Genomic DNA, 26,231 nt, shown 5'->3' with positions numbered 1-26,231 from the left:
CGTTTCCAAAGGGGAAATGTAGGCAAGGATGCAGGACTGTGCAATGGCATGCAATGGGAAAACAAAGGGTAGGGAATTGGATCAGGTGAAGAAAGAGACCAACAAGTACAGAGGGATACTGGTTCTGAGGAGAGAGACTTGTCTGACCTTCCTGTAGACCATGGGTTTGACCCGTGTGATGGGTTAATGGTTGGGTGACAGGTTGATGGTAGGACCAGGTGATCTTAGTGGTCTTTTCCAACCTTACTGATTCTATGATTCTATAACTATAGTTTGTTCATCCAATATCTGCTTTTGCCTTGATTCCCCTGTAATGAAACCGAGGGTGATTATCACAATTAGTCTCTTTTGGTCAATCAGACTGCAAAAAGGAGATGTTCCCTACCAGCTGCTAGCACAATGCTATCTCAAGCTAGAATGGGGTAGAAACAGAAAGGTGTTGAGCAAACGTGCATTCAAACACAGCAAAAGGGATTCTTTGTAGTATATTCCACTCATTCCCAGGGCCAAAACCAAAAAGCTCTGGAAATTGAAAGTGCTTTCCAGATGGATTTTCTGGGCCAGCAAAAGTCTGGCTATCTCTGTGTATCTGTCTTGTTCTCAGAGCTGGGCGATGTTTCTCGTAAAAATGCTTTTCTGGGAGATTTGGCAAATGCAGCTTGGTGGCACTGGAGTGTTTTGCAAACACACAGAGATTTTTGCAAATGGTTTTCAAAAAATCTGAAAAGGATAATGAAAATTACCAGCTTCAGCTTCTGAAGCGGATTCTAATTTTGGAGAGTTCTCTCATTCTTTTATATATATATATAAAAAAATACCCAGAGATCTTTAATGATTGAAATTACTACAGTTTGGGCAAAAAGGAACATTTTGACCAATCTGGGATAATCTTTCTCCTCTGTTTCCAACTAAAACTGTCATCAAGTAAAACACAAAACCCAAACCTGTTTTCGTTCATCATGAAAAAGACTTTTCCCCCTAAAATCAGGAAATTACTCAGTGGCACTCTAAAATACATAGTAGCATGATTAAAAAAAAAAAGTATATATATACATATACATGCATATATATACATACATATACATATATATATATATACATATATATACATATATATGTATTGGTTTCCTCTTCTAAGTCTTTGTTGTGCAGCTGCCAAACAATAACCTTTCTGTAGTGTCTGATGCCTGTGGCACGGGCATGTGCAAAGCCCAACATGTAAACAGCTCAGTCTGGGCTGAGGGCTGTCCAGATGAAAATGTTTCAAATTTCATAAGCTTATTTTTCTTCTTTTTTTTTTTTTCCAATATTCGAAATAACTTGCAGCAAGGCTGAATCTTCAGGTCGAGCAGCAAAATGTGCAGCCTGTGTATAAATTGCAAATGGATTTTCTTCACATGGCTTTGCTGGGCCACTCATAGGATGGGGATGGTCTTTGTAGTGAGTCTTAAATTTAAAGTCAACTTTTGTGCAAGCGTGCATAGAGATTGTTTTCCCACTACACTCTGCATTTCCCCTCGTGCCCCTCCACGTTTCACATCATTTGTTTGTCTGCCCCCATCTCTCTGCATTATTTCCCACTCTGCTTTTCACATCTGTGCAAGGCATGCAAGTGGCCCTTGGAGTTGTGCAAAGTGGAGTGCTGGTTGGAAAGGATTCTCACTGACCTCAGCAGGGCTGCTGGGATGCAGCTATTATTTTTCTGGTTCATTTTCTCTTCACAGTCATTATCTCAGACCATCTAGAACACAAGAGCTGTTGATTTCTGCTTTGCCACCAAATGAACTTTGCAGCTTCTCGAAAAGATGGGTTGAGAGAATAATAAATAAGCCCATTATTTTGGACAGTTTCTGGGTTTTTCAAGCGTCTCTGCAGCAGGTCCTGACCTAGAAAGCCCTTATGGCAACATATCCTGCCACAGAAATTTATCATCTGAAATCTCCGCCAGTTTGCTTGCCTGCTTCTCCAGCACGTGGTGGAGGCCCCTGTATGCTTGTTTTCATGTCTATAACTGTGCAGATCTCATGCTACAGGTGTGTTGGCCCATGTTGGGAACCGAGTGAAGGCCACCTGACCCCACAGCCTGACTGTTTTCCCTCTTGACTGTGCCTCCCAGCCTTCCCTTCTGCTCCGTGCTCCTTTTCCTCTCCAATCTATCCCTGGATGTGTTATTAACAGCACTGTCTGGATAAGGAGCAGCTCTGTAATAAGATCTGCATTTCTTGCATAGCTGCTAAACCTCAATCAATATGGTTTTAATCGCCATTTGTGTAACGTGCAATAACTATTAAATTTAAATTAAATGCACAGTTCAGAGCATGCAGAAGGCCCTGGCCAAAGTGCTAACTTTTCCCAAGTTGCTGTAAAGCTGGGCTGTAGAGAAAAAATATTTCTTTCTCTCATAAACTAGTTAAATCCTGACTTGGAGAAGGGAGGAGAGTGGCTCCTAATAGAAACAGAAGCTTTGAGTTAGGAACTTTTGCAAAGATGCTAGTTTTTTTTGGGAAGACGTGTCTGGGTGGACTTTGCCCTGGTACTGAGAGGATACAAAACATCATTAGTGTGTGTTCACTGCTGGAAGTAGTGCCACACATGTCATGAGCTGGGCTGGGGACGTGACTAAGTGCTGGGCTGACAATTTGCTGCTTTGCTCATGGTCACACAACCCAGCTCTTCCCAGGGGCAGGCAGTGACCACACAATTCAAAGTGTCACCAAGTCCCTGCCATGCTGGCCTAGGGCAATGCATCTCCAGAGGTGCCTACAGATGAGCCTCAGCTAAACCTGCTGCAGTGTGGGTGGCTAAAATGCAGCTTCCCAAATGAAAGAGCCCTTTGGCTTTGCTGTGTAAGTTGCAGTGGTGACCTTCAGAACAGTCACCTTGAGTGAAGAGCTTTCATGCTCCAGCAACAAAATGCAGATAGTGATAATTATAGCTCCAAGCTGGACTTCTGTGAAGGGTTTAAGGTGTTAGAAGAGTGAAGCTGATATAAATACCTAAAAGCTATTGCAAAGCAGTTCCCCATGGTAGTAGAATAAGACAAAGTGAATCCCAGAGGAGGTTTGAGTTTGCAATTCAGAAATATTTCTTCTTAGATATAGTGGTGATGCATTGGTACAGGCTGCCCTGGAAGGTGGTGGAGTCACCATTCCTGGAAGTGTTCCAGAACCATAGAGATGTGGCACTGAGGGGGCATGGTGGGGTGGGTTGGGTTTGGACATGGTGACCTCGGTGGTCTTTTCTAACCTTGATGATACACCAGTTCTCAGGCAGAGTTGTGTGTTGGGTACCTGACTGGCTCAAAGAGGGGGAACCACTTAACTGTGCACCAAAATCAGAAGAATGAGAAATGCTGCTTCTCTGTCCACGGAGCTTCAGACTGAGAGACCTGCCAACACAATGCACACACACTGGCAGATTGGGTCCCAAAGCATTCCAGCCCCTCCTAAAGCTGTAGTGGTTCTGAACAGCTTCAGACTATGGAGCTTTTTGGTGTTAGACTCATAGTGAGCTCCTCCACATCCTTCCTCTTTCCTCCCCCAGCCCATGGATTAACTTGTTTGCTTTGACTAAGTTGTAAGTTTTCCAAGTGGCAAAAGGATTTGTTAAAGCTCAGGTATTAATAAAAACAGGAATAACAAAGCAATTTCAAAGCATATTTCCCAACAATATTTCATTATAAATCTATATGTATAGAATTATATGCTGGCAGTGTGAAGAAGTGGAAAGAAATATGGGAAAGAAAGTGGATGTAATATTAGTAGAGGGATGATGCCAATATAATCTCCAGATTTTTATTTATTTATTTTTTTTCTTCTAAGAAAATTTCCTTCTTGAATTTATATATGCACTATATGCATTCATCTTATATGGCATTGTTCCTTCCCCCATCCTATCTGCAGCCTGAATCCTAAAAAAGCAGACATGGAGGAGAGAGACTCAAGTAAATTTGAACTGAAAGCATCGTGCTGCGCTGAGGGTGTGCGGTCAGCTTCCAGCCCAGCTCCCTTTGATGAGATAGCTGCTTCCCAGAACCCCTACCATAGCTGGGAATGGGGCTTTATTGCCACTAATAACAGGGTTTTGGAGAGCTTTAGTGGCTTTTGCTTGTGAATGCTGTTCCCACTATGGGCTGATTCCCAGTGGGGTTAATCAACATAGTCCCCTCCAGCCAGCCATACCCTCCACACTGATTTATCCCATATCAATACCTACTTTGTGAAAGATCTGTGTTGGCTTCCATCAGCTGAGAGCATGAGCACATTCTTTTTAAGCACAATTGAAACAGAACATGGCAAGGGAGATCCTCACCTCTGTATTGATCAACTCTCACTTCTAGTTTCTCTGGCTGGCATGGGGGTTAATGGGTGTGTATGGTTGTGAAAGTGAGTTGTACATTCTCTCTCTCTCTATATATGTAATATAAAATAGGTATATATATATACATACAAGCATACTATGCATATATAGTGCATATGTATATATATGCACACATATGTATATACTAAATGTGCATAGACATAGGAAAGATTAGTGTGTGTATATCCCTATATATATCCCTATGTATATTCATATGTACAGATAAATGAATGTGCACATGTATGCAAACATTGATGTGGAGGAGCCAATCTTTACATCCACATATGCTCTTGTGCAATTCTTTTTCTTTATCAGAAGGCTTACACACATACCATACCCTTGTGAGATACCTGCTTGGACAATCTAGGGGCCACTGCCCCCTCCACAGATCTGAACTCTGAGACTCACTTCAACTTTGCTTAAAGCTGCTCTGCTCCAGCAAACACATGCATTCAAAGCCCAGAATAGAAACAGCAGCGATCCATCGATTGTGTTTTCTGGGAAGTGACAGAACATCTCCACGACTGGGCAGACACGGCTGAAAGACTGGCGAAAAACAAACCGGTTAATGAACCACCCACCCTTAACAAAACAGCAGCGGGGAGCACGGAGATTAAAAAAAGGCTCAAAGAGAACCCAGCTATGGTTAAGAGCAGCCTGACTATAACCACTGAATATGTGGGGGGAAAAAAGGAGAGAAAAAATGTCAGTAAGGAAAAGAGCTTTTCAGAATCTGTGGCTGGTGTTGACTTATAGGTACACTAACAAGGGGGAAAAGCATTCTTTCTCTTTGATTTAGGGACTGCAAAAATAAACTGCCCCAAGCTCACCCCCCTCTATCTGGAGACGGACTGTCATCGCGTGCCATGGTGCTTGGTGACAGCGCTTTATAAACACTGCTTCTTGCTGCAATCTGCTTTCAACGTCATTGCGTACGGAGGACAGCAGGCAGGGGTTGACTTTAATGAGTCTGAAAGGGCATTTGGGAGTGATGTGCGCAGATCTCATGAGTTTTGAGTGAAACTGATGCAAAGCCTCAAGAAAACAGCCGTAGTTCAGAGCAATTGTTAATTGTGATCAAGTTTTGGACCTTGACACTGTTGTAAGTGGAACAAGAAATAAGCAAAACAAAATTCTTAAAGCATCAGCTCCATCCATGATTGCCAGAAAGTTCAGATTTGACTTCTTTCTGCATAGACTAATAAACTACTAAATCAAGTAAAGGAACCCCAGCAGACTGCAGTGAATTGAAAGGAAAACAACTTATGGTGAGAGGGAGAGGGAAAGGGTTTCTCCTTCTTCCTTTTCTCTTTCAATCAGGATTTATTGGAAGGGTAGGATTCATTATTTCCATCCTCTTGACCAGCCCCCATCTAGAGCTTAGCTTTTGAGTCTTGATCTCACTGTCAGTGCTGGAGACAGGCAGGCCACCACTCCAAGCTTGAAGCCAAGTGGATCCCAATGATGGATTAGTTTGTGCTTATTGATTTGCTAAAGGGTAGTCTGGGTCCATTTGAATGTGGGGCTGAGTTACAGTGCGGTTGCATTGGGAGCATTACGTACACCATTTCTGCCAGATTTGAGAAACAAAAGCCAAGCTCTCCCCACTGCCAGCACTCTATCACAATGACCCTCTGTCACAGAAGGCTTACCTCTTCTCTTTGTTGTCTCAGCACAGTTGCAGGGTAAAGGGTTGTGACATTTGAAAGGGCTCCAGCTGCTGTTTGGCTGCAAGTACATGGAGATGGAGTGCATTTCTAGGGGCTGGAGGTTGGTGCCATCCCATCCCTGGAAAGGTTTGGGGGTGGTGATGACTGCAGTGTCAGTGATGGAGAGAAAAATAAGCACCTTGATATAGAGTGAAGTTTGCAGCATGTGGTTCCCTATGGTCTGAAGCATTTGTATAGGTGGTTTCAGGCTACATCTGGGGAAAGCTTAACATTTTCTACTCAAGGAAAAAAAAAAAGGTTTTCTGAGAGCACTATCGGGCTGCAAAATCTTACCAGTCTATATCTCAGAGGAGGAAAAACATGGTAGATGGTTGTGGTGGCCAGTGCTATTGGCAAAGGTACTTTGCCAAAGAATTTTGTTTCCGGGGGACCTCACTGAGTAAGAGCAAGGGTTTCAGCTACCATTCAGAACTGACTCTGGTGCATCCAGATGTTGCCTTAAGCGCCCTTCTGCTACATCTTTTCTGAGACCCATCAAGTTCATGTCAGCAAGGCCAAGTAAATGCCTCACATGGGCTTATTCACTGTAAGCATGACTGGCATGTCAATCAGCAGCCCAGAGGGTTACACAACCATGTCATCTGAGATGAAAATTAGTCCAGAAAAGAGTAGTTGTTTTCAGGCTTGGTGGGGGAATTAAAATATAAGAAGAAAACAGCTTGGATTTTCAGGAGGAGGTTTCAGGGACACAAGAAAGCCACAAAAATTCTTATTTGGCAACCTGAAATGGGTTTGTTCAGTTTGAAAGGAATAGGTTTGGTAGGGTTTGGAATATTATAGTGTGGAGGAGTGAGATTCTTTAGGTCAATTTTATGTGAAATATGCCACTTCAATATAAAAATTCTTGAATTAAAAAAGAACAAGAAAACACCTGCCAGAATTTACAAGAGAAGAATATTTGATTTGAAAAAGAAAGTCGAAGAGGAAGGCTTTAAGTTGAAATAGTAAAAGCAACAATAATGGCTATGATAATAATATATATATATATTTTTTTCTTACTCAAGATATCTACAAAATTAAATACCAAAGTTTTTCACTCTTCCTGGACTTTTTGCCAGCATGTTGTATCTGCCAAATGAATCACCTGCTGACTGCTTCCCTCTGCCCCGTCTGAGGCCTTTCATCTTATGATGGTCTAAAAGCAAGGGGCACAAATGCAGTGCTGACCCTCACTTCAGTGTGGGATGGTGGGGTCCATCCACCTTTAAGTATGTTGGGTTGAGAGATCAGCTTTTTTCCCACTGCCAGAAGGTTTGAAGGTCTGAAGCTTCAGGAAATGTTTTAGTGATGTCCACATTCTTGGGGATCTTCTCTTCCCCATCAGACACCGAACCCAGGGGCTGCTGTCTCAACCCCAGAGCAGACAGTACAGGCAGCGTCTCATGTTCCTTACACCCAAGGCTCCACTCCAGGATTTAACAAAGTGTATTTTTGAGGTTTTATAATTTCTTCCACAGTTACAAACATCTGAACAAACATCTGCTGGTGAGGCTGGTGAAGGGGGGCTGCAGAGAGGAGAGAAGGAGGGAAGCCAGCCATCAGTAAACTGTTGGAGAATCCAAAACTATGAAGCTACAGGCAGAACAGTCAGTTTACAAAGTATTTTATATTTCTGGTGCTTCTTGTTGCCAGAAGTTGTCTTTGTTCTTCAGAACAGCTGTGTCATTCTCTTGTCAAGGCTCTGGAATTTCTCCTCGTGCTCTGGAAAACTGTGACAACACATTCCCCATTCTAAAAAAGAAAGCTATTGATTTATAGGCTACTGCCAGAATTGGAAAAGAACAGTGATTGAAAAGTGCACTGTTACTTTAATGGATTTGGACTCAATGATCTTTATGGATCTCTTTCAATTTGGGACATTTCCCTTCCCTTCCCTTCCCTTCCCTTCCCTTCCCTTCCCTTCCCTTCTCCTCTACTCTATTCTGCTCTGCTCTGCTCTGCTCTGCTCTGCTCTGCTCTGCTCTGCTCTTCAGAGAGAAACTTAATGGGTTCTCCAAATCTACTTCTCAGTATGGCTGTAAAACTCATCCACTTACCTTGAAACCGTAAAGTCTGCTGAAAGTATAGTGGCAGAGGTGGTGACACACTCTTATATTCTTTTCAACTCTTAGGAGACCCAGATAAACAAAAAATCCAAGGTGACCATTTTCCTGTGTGCTGGAAACAAAATGTTTTTTGTTTTCCTTATGTGGCTGCACCTTCTCCATGATTTTGACTAAGGTTTTTCCCCATTTTCCTGATTTAAAGCATATTCAAGTCAATTTGAACTCTGCAGAGTTTTATGGTTGGGCTTCTAGCTGGTAATATGTTCAGTGTAAGCTTTTCCTCATAAAGACCAGGTGGAACATCTCATGCTGTATTGAGTCACAGCTCATGCTCTAGTCTAGTGTCCATACGTACTGTTCCTCCTGACTCATCCTTAGCACAACCCTGGGAACTAAATGTAGATGTACCAAAAGAATTTCAGTATCCAGAGATCATGAGAACACAAGAATGACTACAAATAGTCAAGGAATGAGACTTGACTGTGTGCCAGTGTTTGCCCATGGGCAGTGGAGGAGTTTCTGTATACCCTAATTGCTTTACGCAGAAAGTGAACAGGGAGAGGACAATGGAGATGATGAGTATTAATAGATTTTAAAAGGTCTGAGTGGAGAAAAGAAAACATGTTTGTGAAATACTAACGTAGCCTCAACACCATTATACTGATCTTTATGGCATTTTGGGCTCCTTTCCATCTGCTGCATGTCTGCTTCCTAAATTGGCCCCCAAGAGCAAAATAAGAAAGTTCCTTTTCCTTCTCCAAAGCTAGTTCTGTCACAGCTAAGTGAAAAACCTTGCTGTTTGTATTACTATTCCTCAGAGTACTATGAAACCAGAAGAAAATGGTATTATTATTAGTTTTTTTTTCTGGAGGGGCTCCTTTCTTGCATTGTCTAAATATTTCTCCCCAGATAACCTCCTGGATGCTGGTTAGCGACAGTTTTATTAATAGGACTTTCTTTCAGGCTTAGCTATGACCGACTTAGCATGCATAGAATTATGTGCTTGATTGAAATACTGTGGGTTCACAAATGAAGTCCCTGAGATAAGAGGCTGTGAATGACGTTCAAAGCACAAACGGGTGCGTACATCTCTCCTGGTCAATCTGGGACAAAAGCAGATTAATGCTATCCTTTACGCAGAGAAGACAGTCACATTTGGACCACAGTTTGTGCCATGGGTAACCAGGTAATTAGAACAAGATTGCTAAAATTTCAGGGAAGCTGGCATAACACTTGGTGGGGAAAGGCTTTAATTCATATGCCTGGTGTCTGTGATGGATATGCAGCACAGCCCACACATCAGGGCAGAGGAAATTGATTAGGAGTCAGCAGCTCTGTCTCACAGGGATTTGTACCAAGTAACAACACTGTAAGCCTTGGTGTTATGGGTCCTTGGCATTCATAGGGATGTCCTTGAGTTGAAACCACATTGGCCAGGGTAAATTTAAATCTAAAATGTCAGTATTTTAAAAGCAAACAAACAAATAAAACCCCAAGGGAAATTATACTAGTTAACCCAAGGAACTGGGTTAATAATGGGAATGTAAAGGCCATCTGGGAAAGCAAAGTCACATTAAACCTTTAAGTATGCTCTATAGCTTTGGGTGAAGAAGGGTGCTCTGTTGACTGAGTTCAGCAAAATGTGGAGTGATGCTGGTGAGAAGCTGGGTGTCTGTGCATTGGAGTGGGTCTGGGCATCAGAATTAGTGCTGAGGGCTTTCAATCCCTTGGAAGCTGATGCAGTAGATCTGGAGAAGTATGGGCATGGAACCACTGTATGTAGATGCAAGCATTGGGACCACTTTATTTGCTGCTTACCTTTAGCCTGACCTTATTTTTACAGCCAGTCCAGTCCTCTGGATCCCTTCTGCCTAAAGTCCTGTTGTCTTCATGGATAGACGCACCTTTCATTTAACTACGTAGACATGGCATTGGTCTTGAGTGTTCCATACCACTCAGAGAGAGGACGGGGGTAGGGGGCGGGAGGAAGGGAACAAAACCCCAATCATCTTCAATCTAAATATAGCCTAAATTTGTTTCATTCATTTTCAGTGATACCTTGTGGCTGAGTAAATGTTGGTTTGCCTTTCCCTTCAACTCCATGGTGGCATGTGCTGAGAGAGGAGAAAATAGCCATAGACACCACCCACACATCTCTGAAGCTTTCCTGAGAGGAAGCCATGCCTGGGTGGTAGGGCTGGTCAAACTGTCTGCCACAGCCTTGTCAGCTGTCATGCACAGCCCTCCAGTTCTGGGTGGTGTTTTTGTAGGGCCATGATTAGAGGTGAGGCATGCTCAGCCTTTCAGCCCAGTCCTTCCCTTTGATCTGGCCGTGGGAATTTGCAGTCATCCTTTCTTTTTTTGTTCTGGCACAGTTTCTCCTGGCCTACAGTCTGCCAGAGGGCCAGCTCAGGCTTTCTGGGTGGGATTCACCAGATCAAGAAAAGGCATCTACATCTGCATGAGCCACCCAGGCTCTTTATATCATCACTGTAAAACTGATTGATCCACTCTGTGGAAATCAAAGCAATTAATCTCTTCCTTAAGCACAGAATTAAACAAAGTCAAATCACACCCTAGAAGTGTCCCTTCCACTTTGCTGGTATAAATGGAATGAGAGATGGCTGACACATCTGGCTGCCTACATCTAAGTGTAGCTGAGATAAATTCTTTCCCAAGAACAATCCATCAAACTGATTTAAGTATGAGTTGCAAGCAGCTCTGGCCTTATTTCACCCACACTTGCTATTGATGCCTAAATAAACTCAATAGGCAATTACTTTCAGTCAGATTCACAAAGCTTTATGTATTTAGACACATTGACTGTAAGGATGTCTGCTGACAATGCGCCTGTGTAAATGTGTTCCCTGATGAATATTTACCTCTAATTTAGATGAAATAGGCAGATTTGGGATAGAACCTAATCTAGATATTATAATCTTCATGACAAAGATATGTTTGGATCTGTCAAAGAACATTGCTATTCTTGTGTTGGTTCCTTAACTTATGTTCTCTACATACTTCCTTCCAGACAGTCTCCTGGCTGCCACTTAGGCAACTGTTTTATTAATTGGACTTTGTTCAAGGTAAACTATGACTGAGAATTACAAACAAAGTGATAATCCCCTGAATGAACTAATTCAGATAAGGGCTGAACAGGGTGGACACAAAAACAGTGGCCTGGTTTTCAGCAGCTGCAGGATTAGTTGTGATTCTTCTGTTCCAAGTCCACCAGATGTTTTCTTGTTCTTCCTTCTCCTAAGCCAGAAGATGCTCAGAAATAGTATGGTAGGAAGAAAAAGACAGGGCATTGGTAGGATATGTATGTAGGGGAAGGATTCATCCATAGGATTAGGGATGATTAAATGAGGTACCAAGTAAAATATGATCTTTTGATGTTTTCTACCAAGAGAGATTAAACCAGTGGGTGGAAGGAACAAGATACTGGTGGTGCCATTTCATGTCACAGATGTTTGTGCTGCAGGGTTAGGGGCTTAGTATGGCTTCAACCCTTAAGAGCATGAAAATCTCAACTAGGTGGTAAGGGTTGTGTCATACTGCATTTCACTTTGAAGGAATTAAGGAGTTTGTGTGTAAGGTGTTAACTATGTCTCATCTCCACTCATCTGCTTAGCTGCCAAAGATTAAAATATAATCTTAAGCAACGAGAGATGGTCAGCTTCACAAGGGAAATTTGACCCCAAATATGCAGTGTTACGCTCGTGCTGGAGAGAGAAGAGGCCAAATATGTTGAGAGCAGAATGCTTCCAAGGGTGTATGTTTGTATACTGTCAGGTCTTCATCAAGGGCACTGTTTGCACATATATATTTACATGCAAATTTATTCATAACAAATAGGCTTCTCTTCATTTATGTGTTCACCATAAGGTCAGTCCAACAATCTTCCTGCTTTACAGGAACATCTCCATCCACAGAGATGCTAATTATTATTACTGTTATTATACTGCATTAGTATTTCCTGAGAGGCTGATTCCCTCACTGAAGGTAGAGAACAAAACTATCTAATGGGGTGAAAGCTATAATCTGCTCTTGGTGTATCTTAGGACATCAGACTCACTGCTTATCTGACAAATGCTTTTGAAAGGAGCTAAAGACTACACCAAAGGAGACTGTAAATTGAGGTTAAGCCTACACCCACAAGCAAGGAGCTAGATAAAGGAGATACTCCCAAGGACTGGACATCTTCTGTGGGCAAATCTCCTCATCCTTACACAAAGGGTGCTAATGTCTCATCTTCTTAAGCAACAACAACAAAAATATATAATAAGCATCCTCCAGCCCTCTTAGTGTGCAATTTCCTGCAATTATATGTGGTAAGCTGTGTCTTGTCTCATCTGTCAGCAGCATACTGGTTATAGCAATGGATCGCCACTTTGAATTTGTGGGTTTGAATCCCATTTTCAATGTAGACCATCATGCTTTGTCTCAAAACAAACCCAATAGAAGTCTGTGAGGCAGTCTGCAATCTGGTGTGCAATCACTTTGCTGGTCTACGCCTATTCATTCAGAAGCTTGGACGTCACATTCTGATACTGTGTTTTCTTCTTTTGTGTTCAAGCTCAGCGTCATCCCAGAGGCCTCATAGAATGGAATCCAGAGTGGCAAAAAGGGCATCGCCATGTAAAAACAGAGAGCAGAACAATCCTAGAAGTTAGGGAGCAGTGGGAAATAGGACGTGATGCACAAGAAGCAGATGGTAGAACAAGGTCCTGAGAAATGTCCATACAGGCCGGCAGTGGTTTTCAGAAGTTGCTTTAGGAAAAGATATAAAAACAGGGCAAAACACCCCTAAACCCTCTCCTAAACCTCAGAGGCTTCCTGAGTTAAGCATTTCTGTGTATTTGGTAAACCTCAATGGCTCTCACCTCTGAGAAGTGGTCCAGTGACCCTTTACACACACACAGATTGTGAGTTTCCACAGTATCACAGATTTTCATGATTAAACTGCAAGAACAAAGAACCATAGAATGGCCTGGGTTGAAAAGGACCACCTTGCTCATTCAGCTCCAACCCCCTGCTATGTGCAGGGTGACCAACCAGCAGCCCAGGCTGCCCAGAGCCACATCCAGCCTGGCCTTGAATGCCTTCACGGATGGGGCATCAACAACCTCCTTGGGCAACCTTCCTTTGCTTTGCTCTGAGCCCAATTAGCTCTTACACTATGGATTTTATATTCACAACAGCCTACAGATGAAACCCTTTTAGGACAGAGGCCTGGGACTATCCACAGTGCTGCCGTAATCATTTAGAGGGCATCAGTGGTAGGGGAGAAATTGAGATACACAAAAGACACTACAGGTGGAACACAGAAGCAGCAGAAGAACAAACAAAGGACATCTGAAGCCTTTTGGTGCTAAAGGAGGGGCTGACTGATATGGGGAAATGGAGGATGTAAGAAGAAATATCTACAGGCTATACAAAATTGTTTTATTGGACGTTTGATTCAATGACTTTCATGGACCTCAAAGGCACCCATGGCATGGTTTTCTTGTTTTAATCTGGCTGTTATCATCTCTTTCAGGTTGAATTCACCCCTGATCAGATTGAAGGTGAGAAATATGTGTTTTTCTTCTTTGCACGGTAAATACCACCACTGGGAGGCAAGTGCTGGGGTGAAATATTGGTAGATATTGGAGTAGATATTGGAGCTCCCTTGAGAGAATCGTGTGTTCATGGTTCTACCTCTGCCTCATCCCTCCTCCAAATCTTCAATTGAGTTGTTCAAGGGAAAAGGGGAAAAATCATGCATCATGCAAATTAGGCATATATTTGGTCAAAGAAAACATCATTTCCTCTGCCTATGAAGCAAAAACAAAGAAGAAATAACCCACTCCTCCAAACCACAGTACAAAAATATGCCTTTTAGCTAAGAAAACCCATCAATAAAAAAATCAGTCCTTTCAAGAGAAAATCTCCTAACCCCACTTTTGAGAGCTCTTCTCTGTATTTAATCAGAAATTAATTTATTACAGTTTTGTGACATCTCTCCAGAAACCATCAAATAATGACAGCAATGATGGTTTTTCTTTCAAAGGAAAACATCAGCATTAGTTTTGGAACCTTTTGTCCCAGCCTAAGAAAATGATACTGAAACCTCACATACAAAGTCTTGGGAATAGTATCTGTTGCAGCTGTCCACTTTTTCCTCAACAAGTATCTGCTTTGTACTTAAAGGATAATTGATAGATCGAACTGAACATCTGGCAGAGCTTTGCTTTGGTCTCTAAACCTTTGGAAGAGCTTGATAGAGCCTAAGAAAAATGGTATCATAAAATGAATTAATAAACACAGATGAGAAAATTATGGGCCATACATTCAGAGTGGTTCAGAGAGATATAGAAGGAAGGATTTTCTGAACTGGAACCAAATGCCTCAGAAATTGAGGCTTTGCTATAAACTTCCAAAATTACCTTCAGATTTTCAAGCTGCCCTTCACAGTTTTAGTTTCTGTATTTTAACAGCAGGTCAAAAAAAACCTTGTGAATGGAGGCAACTACTAGTTTCTAGGAAAGTGCCCCTATTCTAGTCCCAAAGCTATGGGAAATCCAATGAAGAGGCCCAGTTCTGGACCATGAATCTTCAAGCTATTCCAGAAACATGAAACAGCTGAATCAGTTAATGCCTTCTGGATTGAATAGTACCCCACTAGTTTCTATGCCTTGTTTCTGTGTTCTTAAGGAGAATAAGCTCTAGAGGCTCTATCAGAGAGTGGGAAAAGCATGGTTAAAAATAAAAAATAACATATATCTGGGCATATCTGACTTTCAGCTTGTCTCAATGGCTAGAAAAAGCAAATCTGGCAGCCTTGAAAGGTACCAGGTTTGGAGCAGATGTAGACTATACCTAGAAACTGAATTTTCTCTCCTTATAGCAGCCTCTGCTGCCTTCTAGTCTATCTGTGCACACTGAGCAAAGCTGGGGACCTGGGACTTGTGAAACAGGATGTCCTTGTAGCATCAAAGGAAAAGCCATGGGGCAGGAAGCTGATAACAATCTCTGTGAGCAAAGCTACGAGACCTGTATGTAAGGCACAGCAGGATAACGGAAAGTCATCTGTGATTCTGTGGTTCTGTGATTCTGTGGAAGTTTTACTGTGTACCAGCATCAGGAAAAACACCAAATGAACCTACCATTATTCCCACATCTGTTCATCAGTTCTATCATGAATGACTGGAGAGAGTGCCTAACAGCTTGAATGTGACTTGGGGAGCAAGTTGAAAAGCTCTGCTTCACAGAATCACAGAGTCATAGAATGGCTTAGGCTAGAAAGGAGGTCAAAGATCATCCAGTTCTAAACATGATGCCATGAGTTGGTTCCCACCAATTAGATTACACTGCCCAGTTCTCTGTTCAATCCAGCTGTACCTGGATTGCCCCTAGCATGCACTGTCCTCAATACCAGTGTGCACAGGTGAAAACGTTGCCAAGATGTATGTTACCAGTTCTACAAGGACAGCTGGTGTTCCAGTGTTTGTGACTATTATTTTGTGTTAAAAACATGGGTCAGGAAATGAACAACACCTGGCATAACTTTCAGCTGTTACACTAGAAGGACTTGAGTGATGGGGCTGATAGAAGCTGTCTGTCAACCTATTGACCAACTGACCCCAGCTGTCTTTTTGAGGGCTGATTTTGTGTTGAGGTGATGGGGGAAAAAGAGACAACAAAGTTTCTCTAAGTTTTTCAAGCCATATTGAACCACACCTCCTTGCTAAGGAAAAGCTGTTGCTGTAGCAGAAATACTTCCTTGCAAAGGGTCACTGTTATGGTAGCTCCCAAAAATGTTACTCTCAGAGGAGGAATAATGTTCTAGGGGTGAGGCCCTGTGTTATACATCCATCCTCACATGTCCTCCTGCCTGCACTGCCAGTGAAAGTCAGCAGTTGTGGCAATGTGTCATTATGAAACTGGATTCCTGGCCTTTTCACAGACGAGAGAAATATGAGCTATCCAACATGAGAAAATAGGTAGCAATTAGGAGTATGAAAATATAAACTGCTCCTTCCAGTGGTTTAATGGCTAGCAAGGGGACAAAGGAGACCATAGCCATGCTGGTTTCATTGCTTTGATGGAAAGTTGCATTAAGCCAGAAAATGTAAAAGCAAATAATAACCCTCCCCCCCCCAAAGAAAGCTTCTGTATGTTGACAGAATGGTGCTTCCAAACCCACAGGCCAATGCTCTGATCAGAGCTGGTTACATCTGAATTTGAATTGAGAGAGATGTGAGTTGTCAGCCACTGATGGATTGTGGGCCTTTAGGAGCTGGTGCAAAAGGTGCTCCAGTAAGTGGTCTTAGGGGCAGGGAGATGAGCAGCTTGGGGAGGCACCTGTGTTTCCCATTCTCCTTGGCTACTTAGACCCCCTAGGAAAGGACACTGCATAGAATGGGGCTTTGACCCCCTTCTCCTGTCAGCAAGGAGCCCATGAAAATCCACTATTGCCCTCTGCTGGAGTGAGGGATGCCGATGGGACCTGGGCTTCAGCTGGTAACAGAGGTAAAGACTGGAGAGAGAGGAGAGGAGAGAAAGTAAGGGAAAGCAAAGAGGAGAATGCAAAGAAAGAAACAGGAGTGTTAATTAGTCCAAAGTGAGAAAAAGGCATCGTTGTTTGAAAGCACTGGATGAGGAAGGAAGTGAGTAAGATAGGAATGGAACAAAAGGAAAAGGAGGAAGAAAGGAGGAGAGGAAAAAGAGCAGCACTGGAAGAAGAAAGGAGAAAGAGAAATAAGTAAAAGTAAAGTAAAGTGAAGAAAAGTGAAGGGGGTAGGAGAGAGGAGAGGAGAGGAGAGGAGAGGAGAGGAGCAGTGGTGAGATGTTCACAAAGATGTGAGAGGAGTGGAGGAGAGTTGGCTGCTTTAGGGGAAGGGCTCTGTCTGGGGAAGCAGACAGGTGTAGAGTCACTGGAGTGGTTGCATCTCCAGAAATGGGATCTGGTCTGGCCTCAGGAACTGACGGCATAGCAAATCTGACTTCTCCAGACACGGCTGGATTGGCTGCTAGAAAATAGAGAAATCAGAGGATTCTTTTAGAGATGTCCACTGACACTATCAAACATAACAAGTGATTAATGATAAGGTTTTTCTCATATACTCACCATACCCCAGCACGGGGCTGTTGTGTGATTATTTCAGTGGGTTATCATGGCGTATCTAATTACCTGCTCATGTAGAGGCTCTTCCATCTGTGGGCTGTCGATGTTCTCTAAAGGTATAAATGCTAAATGCAACTTCCAGTTAGCAAATTAGCAGAATGGCTACAGAATTCTGTGCTGCCCTGAGCGTTCTTGCTGAGCTGGAAAGATCTCAAGGCCAACCATTCCTGTGAGGTTTTCCACACTTTCTGATGGTAGCTGAGCCAGAAATACCATAAGAAAAGCATTTGACCTCTTCAATTCCATCCCCTGCTTGAACCAGGAAGTGCAGCAGAGGAACAACACAAACATTTCAGATAACACCACCAACAAAGCTCATCAAATTTGTTCCCAGACTGCAAAATAAAACGGTCATGCTGAGTTAATTAGGGGGAAGGGCTGGGCTGGTTTGACTTTATCTGTGGGGGCATTGCATGCATTTCTTTCTATCTTGTTGTCTTCCAGAATTTAAGGAAGCATTCTCACTTTTTGACCGTACTCCCAAATCTGAGATGAAGATCACATATGCACAGTGTGGAGATGTCTTGAGAGCTCTGGGGCAGAATCCAACCCAGGCTGAGGTCATGAAGGTGCTTGGCAGACCCAAACAAGAAGGTTGGTGTCCTCCTCAGTGTTCACTCTGAAAAACATCTCTTGAAGAATTAGTGATGAAGTAGATGAAGCTGACTTTTTTTCTGATGGAAAGACTAATTGTGAAACAGTGAAGGGTACAAAACAGCTTCTGCAAATCTCTAGCAGAAAAGTAACCAAGGATGAAACCGATCTGACTGTCAGTATAATTGTCTCAAATTTTGGGAGACTAATTTAATGGCCATGTGTCAATATGTTTACAATGATAAGATGTTACCTTTTAAAATTGCTTTGAGGGCAGGCATTCACTTGTGTTTACTAAAAACTCAGACATTTGAAATCATCTAAAGGAACAAGAGGATAGGCTGAAAGAAAAGTTACAGCTTGTTCTACAAGTGTGTGTGCTAGATGCTTTGTAATAATTGCAGTTATATCAGCCTTCAGCATGCACTGCTTACAGAATATTGTTTATAACAAAGGAAATCTCACGTGGACTGCATATTTGATTCAGGGACTTTCCAGGTGATTTCTTTGTTCTTTTTGCTGAGGTTAATGGAAACAGACCTTTGGGCCCTCATTCAAAAGAGGTGATACCTTTTGATATGGCAAAGACACAGTGCAGGATGGGACAAGTAGTCCTAAGGGACTGTAGTGTCCAATGATACTTTTGAAAGACAAAGAATGAGGAAAACGGGATGCACAACTGTCGTCTTTCAGCCCCCTATTCACACTGAAGCTCCTCTCCCATTATGGTTTTACACAGCTCTGAGTTATAGGGCTGCAAAGCAAATCTGACTTCATGTCAGGAACAAGATTCTTTTCTATTGTCTTCTATTTAGTTTTGTATTTTTATTGCATCAGAAACCTTGGGATTCAAAGTGTGCTTGCTTTCCATTCTATTCGCATATGACAGACACATGATATCTGATGTGATAACTAAGTGATATCTGTTTATTATTTGGTCTATTAAAAACACCCTTTTCTTTTTGGTAGGCTTCTTTTTCCAACTTTGACTATCCATTCCTCGGCCTACACTCACCGTATTCCTGCATACCTGCATCCTCTTTAGCCAGGATTTATTGCTATGGTTCTACTCTCACCACTTACCCTTGCTCCATACCCTGGCACAAGTCCTCAGCACTCCCAAAATTCACTAAAACTTTCATTTTTATCTGTGCCTTTGCAGACATGAATTCCAAGATGATTGACTTTGAGACCTTCCTGCCCATGCTCCAGCATATTGCCAAGACAAAAGACACAGGCACCTATGAGGACTTTGTGGAGGGTCTGCGTGTGTTTGACAAGGAGGGAAACGGAACAGTGATGGGGGCTGAACTCCGCCACGTTTTGGCTACACTGGGTAAGGTGAACTTTTCCTTATACATTTTCCTCACTGAGGTCTTTCCCATGCAGATTGTATTAAGCTGAGTGATTTTATGGGGAAAATGACCATGCAAGTCTTCAGTCATCACATTGTCCTCTGATATAAAGACAAAAAGAAAAGCTTCTTAATAATGAAGCATATGATCACTGGCCTGCAGCTCAAACTCTTGGTTTTCCTTCTTTCCTCCCCTTCCTTTCTTTCTTCCTTCCTTGTTCTAGTGTCATATTTCTCCTATAAATATCATGTTTTTATGAAAAACTGTTAAAAAACCTTGAAAACTCATCTATTCCTACAATATTTGCCCCCATTTTTTTTTCCTCCCCTTTCAAAAAAGTTCCAGGATGAAGTACTTTTTAATCAGTCATCTGCATAACAGAACTGTCTCTGAAATGGAAAAGCTCTTTTTAAAGCAGGATTTAGTGTTTCTCTGTCCTCTCAAATCTTGAGTTTATTAGCTTAGCTTTTCACAAGGGGAGATGACAGCAGCATGAGTACCAGATAGAAAATTTGTCTGTAACTTAATGACAGGTTTTGAATTTGGATTAGAAGGTATTTTTCTCAAAATCAGCCTTTTCTACTGAGGTTTGCTGACTATTTTTTTAAAAAAGAATGAGTAATTACAAGAGAGATTTTATTTAGATCAAAGAATTCCAATCATATGTTTTGAGCTGTGATATTGATTTAAAAAGACGATGTTTTTTAATGATGCTCAGGTGCTTCCATTCTACTACACATCAATTTCTATTAACGATTCAGGGAATAATAATAATTCAAAAAAGCAATGTTATTTTCACTTGCATCCTGGATATTCATTGATAAGTTTGGGAACCAAAATCAGTGATGAAAAAGAAACTGCTACTACCACCACTGAGGACTTGTTCCTTAGTGTCAGAGAACAATGATGTGTACGTAGAACAACAGAAGTAACAGGGCATGTCCAATGTATTTTATTTTAATTTCTACAATTTCAGCTCATATCATCCTAGAATTTATCCCACACGTTTCTGGAAGCCATTTTATATCATCCTAAAACCAGTGCTTAATACTACAATGGGGAGTCCTATCAAATGTATTCATCTGTTTAATCAAGAATGAAGCCTTATGGACAAATATGACCCCAGTACTTAGATAATTAAATAAGCAGAATGGATCACTGGTTCAGTTCAGAGATCTCCTAAATGATGTTGGAATCTCCCTGAACCTCAAAGCCATAGGCATACCAGAGAGTGAAATTTCTGAGAGTTTGTCCAGTGAGGACCTGGTTAAGGACTGAATAAAACCTTCAAGATTTGGCATTTAGAGAAAACTTATTCTTAAAAGAAGGAGGATGTGAACAGGATGTCATGTGGCTTTCCATATTTATTCTGTCTCTTTGGTTTTCAGATCAAATTTTCAGTTTGCATGGGTAAGACTAGCTTTCCTAGCAGTCAGCACCACAAATTAGCAGAGGAGAAAATCTCCCCCTCTTCTCTCTTTCTTATTCTTGGATTCTTTTAATTGTTTTTCATAAATTTTCAGGGATGGTTCAGCTAATAAAGCACTTTGCTTTCCACTCAGGTGAAAGGTTGACTGAAGAGGAAGTTGATAAGCTAATGGCTGGCCAGGAAGATGCCAATGGTTGTATCAACTATGAAGGTAGGTATGACTGTTCCAGTCTGAGCAGTGGTCATGTACTTGAAGCCTTTTGTACAATTTTTTTCTGTGAAGGCTTAAATCCGAGGAAGATCTTACTCCCAAAAATCAGAATGTTGTTTTCCAAATCTGAGACTAATCAAATTATCTTGATATAACCAATACAAGTAAACTTGTTTTACTCTTTTTTTTTCTACCTGAACCCAACATCTCTTTGTCCTCTAAAAACAAGATAAAGATCTCTTTTGAGAGCTCTTTACAGAAAATCACTAGATTTTCTTTCAAAAATCCAACAAAATATGTTTTCCTTAGGATCCTCTTTCATCCTTTGACCTAAGAATTCTACAAGACATTCCGAAGACTTCTCTGTTTATTCCATTGTTGGTAGACAGCCAGAAAAAAAGAGATTTGGTCCTGAGTAAATGGACTGTGTTTCTCCCACTCATCTTGCCAGCCTATGTGCTTCAACCTTCAGTAAAACAGTGTTTTAGTAAAGATCAATGACATGCTATTGCACACATTTGAGTCCTTTTCTGAAGGTTAACTGGTGGCTGTTGTATTATTTTGGTGACTTAACTGGTCTATAATCCTCACTGAGTCTTTTATGAATATTCTGGCTGGTAGACTTTTCTGACTCACAAATGCTAGTGATCTGACCTCAGGGAAATCTTTCTTGTAAGGAGCCAGTAAACAGAAATTTGTAGATTTAGACAACCCAAATGTCTCGTGAACTTACAGTAAACTCAGAGAAATTACTAGGAAGGAAAAAGATATTTTCTTGCTGCAATGAATTTCTCCTTTCCATTTTGAATTGTAGAGTCATGACCGCTTCTTAATGATGGGTGATTTTTTTTTTTATTTTTTTTTTAATGGAGAAAAATGAAACCCAAAGCCTTCCATTAAAAAACAAACCACAACAAAAACCAATAACTTAACTTGGATTTGACACATCTTGTCTGTTTTTAAATCTGAATTCACCAAAGAGATATAGTCATGACACCTGGCTAGGTGATCTGCTGTGGATCCTGGAGGTTTAGTCCAGAGGTTCTTTTAGTTCCTCTACCTGAATCCTAAAGCACTGAAACCTTACATAATAATGACCCAGAGTTTCTCATGGTTGTATACTTTGGAAAGGCAGTTTCATTTGGTAGCCAGGGGTAAGGGATTAAGCAAGCTATAGACTGACTAATATTTGTGTTATTTTCACTGGCCAGCCAGACTCCTGACTACCTTGCACTGTAATATATATTATCTTAAGGATTTGCAACTCATTTAGCACCAGGGCATCTGGAATCTCATTTACAAAGTGATATAGTTTTCATTACATAAGAGGAAGCAAGAGGAATTAATTTAAATAACAATTAAGATGAAATATGTGGGACCTTACTGAGTTTAATGTAGGAGAATTGATAAATGATCCTTCCCTTTCTCTTCTTTTCAGCTTTTGTGAAACATATCATGGCTAACTGAACACCAGGTAAGTCTCTTCTGTCCTCTTAGAATATCTAATTATTTTAGTTAGGACATCTGAGATAGGCAAGGCTTGGGGAATATATATGGGAACGGTTGGCCAACCTTGTGATTCTATGATTCTATGTTATGCTTGGGGTATGTGAAAGCAAATTGGTTTTCCAAGAAAAGAGCTTTGTCCAACATATCTTCTGACTTTATTCAGTAATGTCTCTAAACCGCAGTGCCTTTTAGGGAATCTCAGTCTCGCCATTGCAAATGAGTTGAAATTCACTTCCAGTATTGCCTCATCATCTTGTTTATAATTTATTTATTTATTGGGGGGTGGAGGGTGGGGGGTGGGGGTGGGGGGGTGGTATTCCTGTAAAATGTGCCAGCTGGATAGAACTGGCATTTGTCACTATTTACCTTGGGTCAGCTCTTGAGGAAGGTCTGATCTGACAGTTAACCAACTCCATCTATTTTGCAAAGTATCTGATAGATTGGGAAAGGCAGTGGCTTCCTTTAGATTCGTTCTGGGTTATTTTTCTTCTTCTTTGGTTTATTTTTCTACTCAGTCCTGACCAGACCTGGCTTTGTTTTGCTTTTGGGGCTGACATTATCCCAGCCCACTGAGACCTGTCTGCCATGTGGTGACTTTTCATTATGCACTCTGGCACCCTGGGGAGTGAGTTGAGTAGGAGTTAAATCCAAGACTTAAGGACTTCTGTTCCAAGATATGATTGACCAAAATGTAAACTGTCTTAAAAGCTGACCACTTTTCCTTATTGCGGTCCATTTGCCTTACTTGCAGGCATTTCTGTTCTCTGAACATGCACACATTTTTCCAACACTGGCTCCCAGTTTTGAATTCCAAAGATCTGGACTGGGCCTACAGCCATATTGGGTATTCCTACAGCATTATCCACACTTGTTGTTTAGAGATGTTTTCAGTTCTTATTCCTTTCCTAAATCCACTGCCATGGGAAACTCCTGATACCCAAAGTCCTTCTAATCACCTACAAGACAGAGATAGCCACTGAAGAAGACAAGTGAGTGTGGGTAAGCTGTAAAGCTGGCAAGAGGCTGTTTCTTGACTTATGATGGGTTTGGAAAGGGAGCTGAGAGCTCCCTGGCTCACAGAGAGCCAACAACTGATTTGTCAATAATGGGTCTTTCAGGGGTGGCATCTTCAATTTCTTGCAGTGCTGCTGTTGGCACGTTTAGGGGAAAAGAACTGCAGTCTTTACTCTTAAAAGGCTGGTGGACCTTTGCCATAGAGCACACAACAAACAAATTCCCAAACTCTGGATTTGAACTCAATGGGAATCTGGATCACATTCCAAAAATAAAGTAGTGCCTCGTATTTCTAGGCCATTTCCATAAACTGGTGGAAGTCTTGATCTGTATCCTAATACAGGAGCTGAATTATATCTTTCCCTTTATTTTCTGAGCATAACGATTGTGACAACACAGTTTACTTCTATACAATCAATAAAAATACCCTAGTTTCAACATGTAACCTCAAGTAGCAGAGATATACAGTTCACAGGGGCTCATCAGTGTCCCACACATAAGATCTTGGTAGTACTTGAGATGTTCCTAGTGTCTCAAATACGGTCTCACAGATATGATGCAGAGCCTACAGAAGCCCTGTGTCTCTGGTACTCTGGAATATCTCAAGTATCTTTAGGTGCCAGTATGTCAGGGAGTGGATTTTACCCCATGTCTTGAACTTGTGTGACCACAGGAGAAATGCTAGAGTGCATATGTGTTTGGCTGACATAATATTCCTTGGCTCCCATCAGAGCAAGATGCTTACATGAAAGTTGGGTATCTCAGTTTCGAAATGTAAAGGAGGTCAAGTCTGATGGAGCATGCAAAGAGATTCATTTCACTCAAAGAAGGGATACAGATAGAGTCCAAATGCCAGTGCAAAGTGGTAAAAATCTCCATGAACACCAAGTTCTGTGCTATCTGCACAGGGATGTTCTCAACAGAAGAAGAAACTGTGCAGTGGCTCAATAACTGGAGATCTTCTTATTATTATTATTATTATTTAATAATATTATTATAATAATAAATATAAATATTTAAAATATAAATTAAAAATTTAAATTCTTATTTAAAATTTAAAATATATTTAAAATATTTATAATAAAAATGTTATAATATTATTATAATAATGAATTATATAATAATTTAATAATATTATTAAATTATAATTTTTATTTTTACTTCTTAAAGCTGGGCCTTTACCCTAGTCTAGCCATGGCATGGCTCTATCACCCTTTTATATCACTGCTTACTACATTTTGTCCACCATTTGTATGTTGAGTGTAAGATTGTAGGGTTCATATGGAGTCTAAGCATTTTTTGTCTTTTTGCATGAAATCTGATGTCAATTGGGATCTTCATAGGGCCTCACTGACCCTAGGATGAGTATTCTATTTGGATAACTGGGACTGATTCTTGATGGTATTGTTTATTTCTGCCTTCTTCCTCTAATGTTTAACAATTATTTTTAGGACAAGACAGGCGTGGAGAAGCCCAGAATGTGGCCTTGGATTTTGATTTATGTGATGTCTTCTCATTTTTCAGCCCAGATTCCCACTACAGAGCTTTAAAACATACCACCCCTGGAGTTATTTGTATAAATGTTTATTGTTTGTTTTGTCTTGTTTCCTCATGGGAAGAAAACAGGAAACTGAACAAACATAGAACCAGAACCATGAATACCTGGGCTTTTGTAAATGCAATAAGAGAAAAGAAACTAAGCCAACTGCATGAATCTCATGTGTGCAAGGAATATTCTTAGTCTTTGGTGAAAAACAGCAAAAATAGAATTCCCAGCAATCAGCAACAAATGCAAGATTGTTTTATATGTTTCTCAGCTTTGGAAGACACCACCTTTAACATGTGAGATGTAAAGGATGAAAAACACAAAACAAAGGCTTTACTGCTAGAATGCATCTCTTTTTCTGTGTTCTCCATAAGGATATGTTCTCATTTTAACAGTCTGTTTTATGAAACAAATGAAATGTTTTTCCCAATGAAGACTTTGAAATTGTTCCATTATGCATTTCTTGGTCCTGTTTTTCCTGCAGTAAAACATGGGATTCTTTGTCTCTTGGTTTCATTGTGTCTGTGTAAATGATGGGGAAATGGGAAATAAATGCTTTACCTTAATAGTGAGAAAGGAAAGCTGGGGAGGATGAAAAAGCACAGATTGAGGTGCCTCATTTTCTGAGGAAAAAAGATCATTCAAGCACTACATTCTTTAGTGGGGAAAAAGAAGATAGAAGCTGATACATCTCGTTAGGTGATACAAAAAGAAATCTAAGTGAACAGTACTCCATTTAAGCAAGAGACACTGTGGACAAAAAGGACAACTTAGAAACTTAGTGGAGAAAGGACTGTTATTGGAACACTATCATACCAGAGTACTGGTATTCTGTAGATTGATATTATACAATGATATTATACTGCTTAGAAATGACAGCATGGTCATCTCTATGAAGAAGAGCTGCTATCAATGAGAGAATACGGAACAATCAAACCACACCAATATACCAGCTGTAACAAAATGTACCATTGAGTAATCACAAGAGAAAATCACCAGTTATAGAAATAATGTAAGCTGATAGCAATTACAGTTAAATGCTAAAGGAAATTTAGAAAGATAATGGAGATGGAGGAGAAGAAATTCAAAAACATATTATATTATATCCAGCCTGGCTTAACTGAGCATGAAGATGCAATAAAAGAACACCACTGTGCATGACTGATTATGGAGAATCTACCTCTGGAGCATCAGTCATGAACAGAGAAATGCATTGAAAAGGCCACAGATGAGCTCATGAGAGCAATAACTAGATCTTCACTAGCAT

At 41.0% G+C, this 26,231-nt stretch overlaps 1 protein-coding gene across 1 annotated transcript in view; it reads left to right on the top strand.

Annotated features, from left to right (window-relative positions):
- MYL3 (myosin light chain 3) overlaps positions 1 to 25,474 on the top strand; it is a 33,706-nt gene extending 8,232 nt beyond the window's left edge. The window contains exons 2-7 of the mRNA XM_015852988.1: positions 13,677 to 13,704; positions 17,751 to 17,900; positions 19,063 to 19,236; positions 20,818 to 20,895; positions 22,334 to 22,369; positions 24,870 to 25,474. Of these exons, the coding sequence (XP_015708474.1) occupies positions 13,677 to 13,704; positions 17,751 to 17,900; positions 19,063 to 19,236; positions 20,818 to 20,895; positions 22,334 to 22,362 (459 nt within the window). The 3' untranslated portion in view covers positions 22,363 to 22,369; positions 24,870 to 25,474. The remainder of the gene's footprint in view (positions 1 to 13,676; positions 13,705 to 17,750; positions 17,901 to 19,062; positions 19,237 to 20,817; positions 20,896 to 22,333; positions 22,370 to 24,869) is intronic.
- The last annotated feature ends 757 nt before the right edge of the window (positions 25,475 to 26,231 follow it).

Source organism: Coturnix japonica, chromosome 2, assembly GCF_001577835.2.
Source record: "Coturnix japonica isolate 7356 chromosome 2, Coturnix japonica 2.1, whole genome shotgun sequence".
Lineage (NCBI taxonomy): Eukaryota > Metazoa > Chordata > Aves > Galliformes > Phasianidae > Coturnix > Coturnix japonica.
Note: the sequence above shows the minus strand (reverse complement) of the source record. Positions and strands in the feature narration are given on the sequence as shown.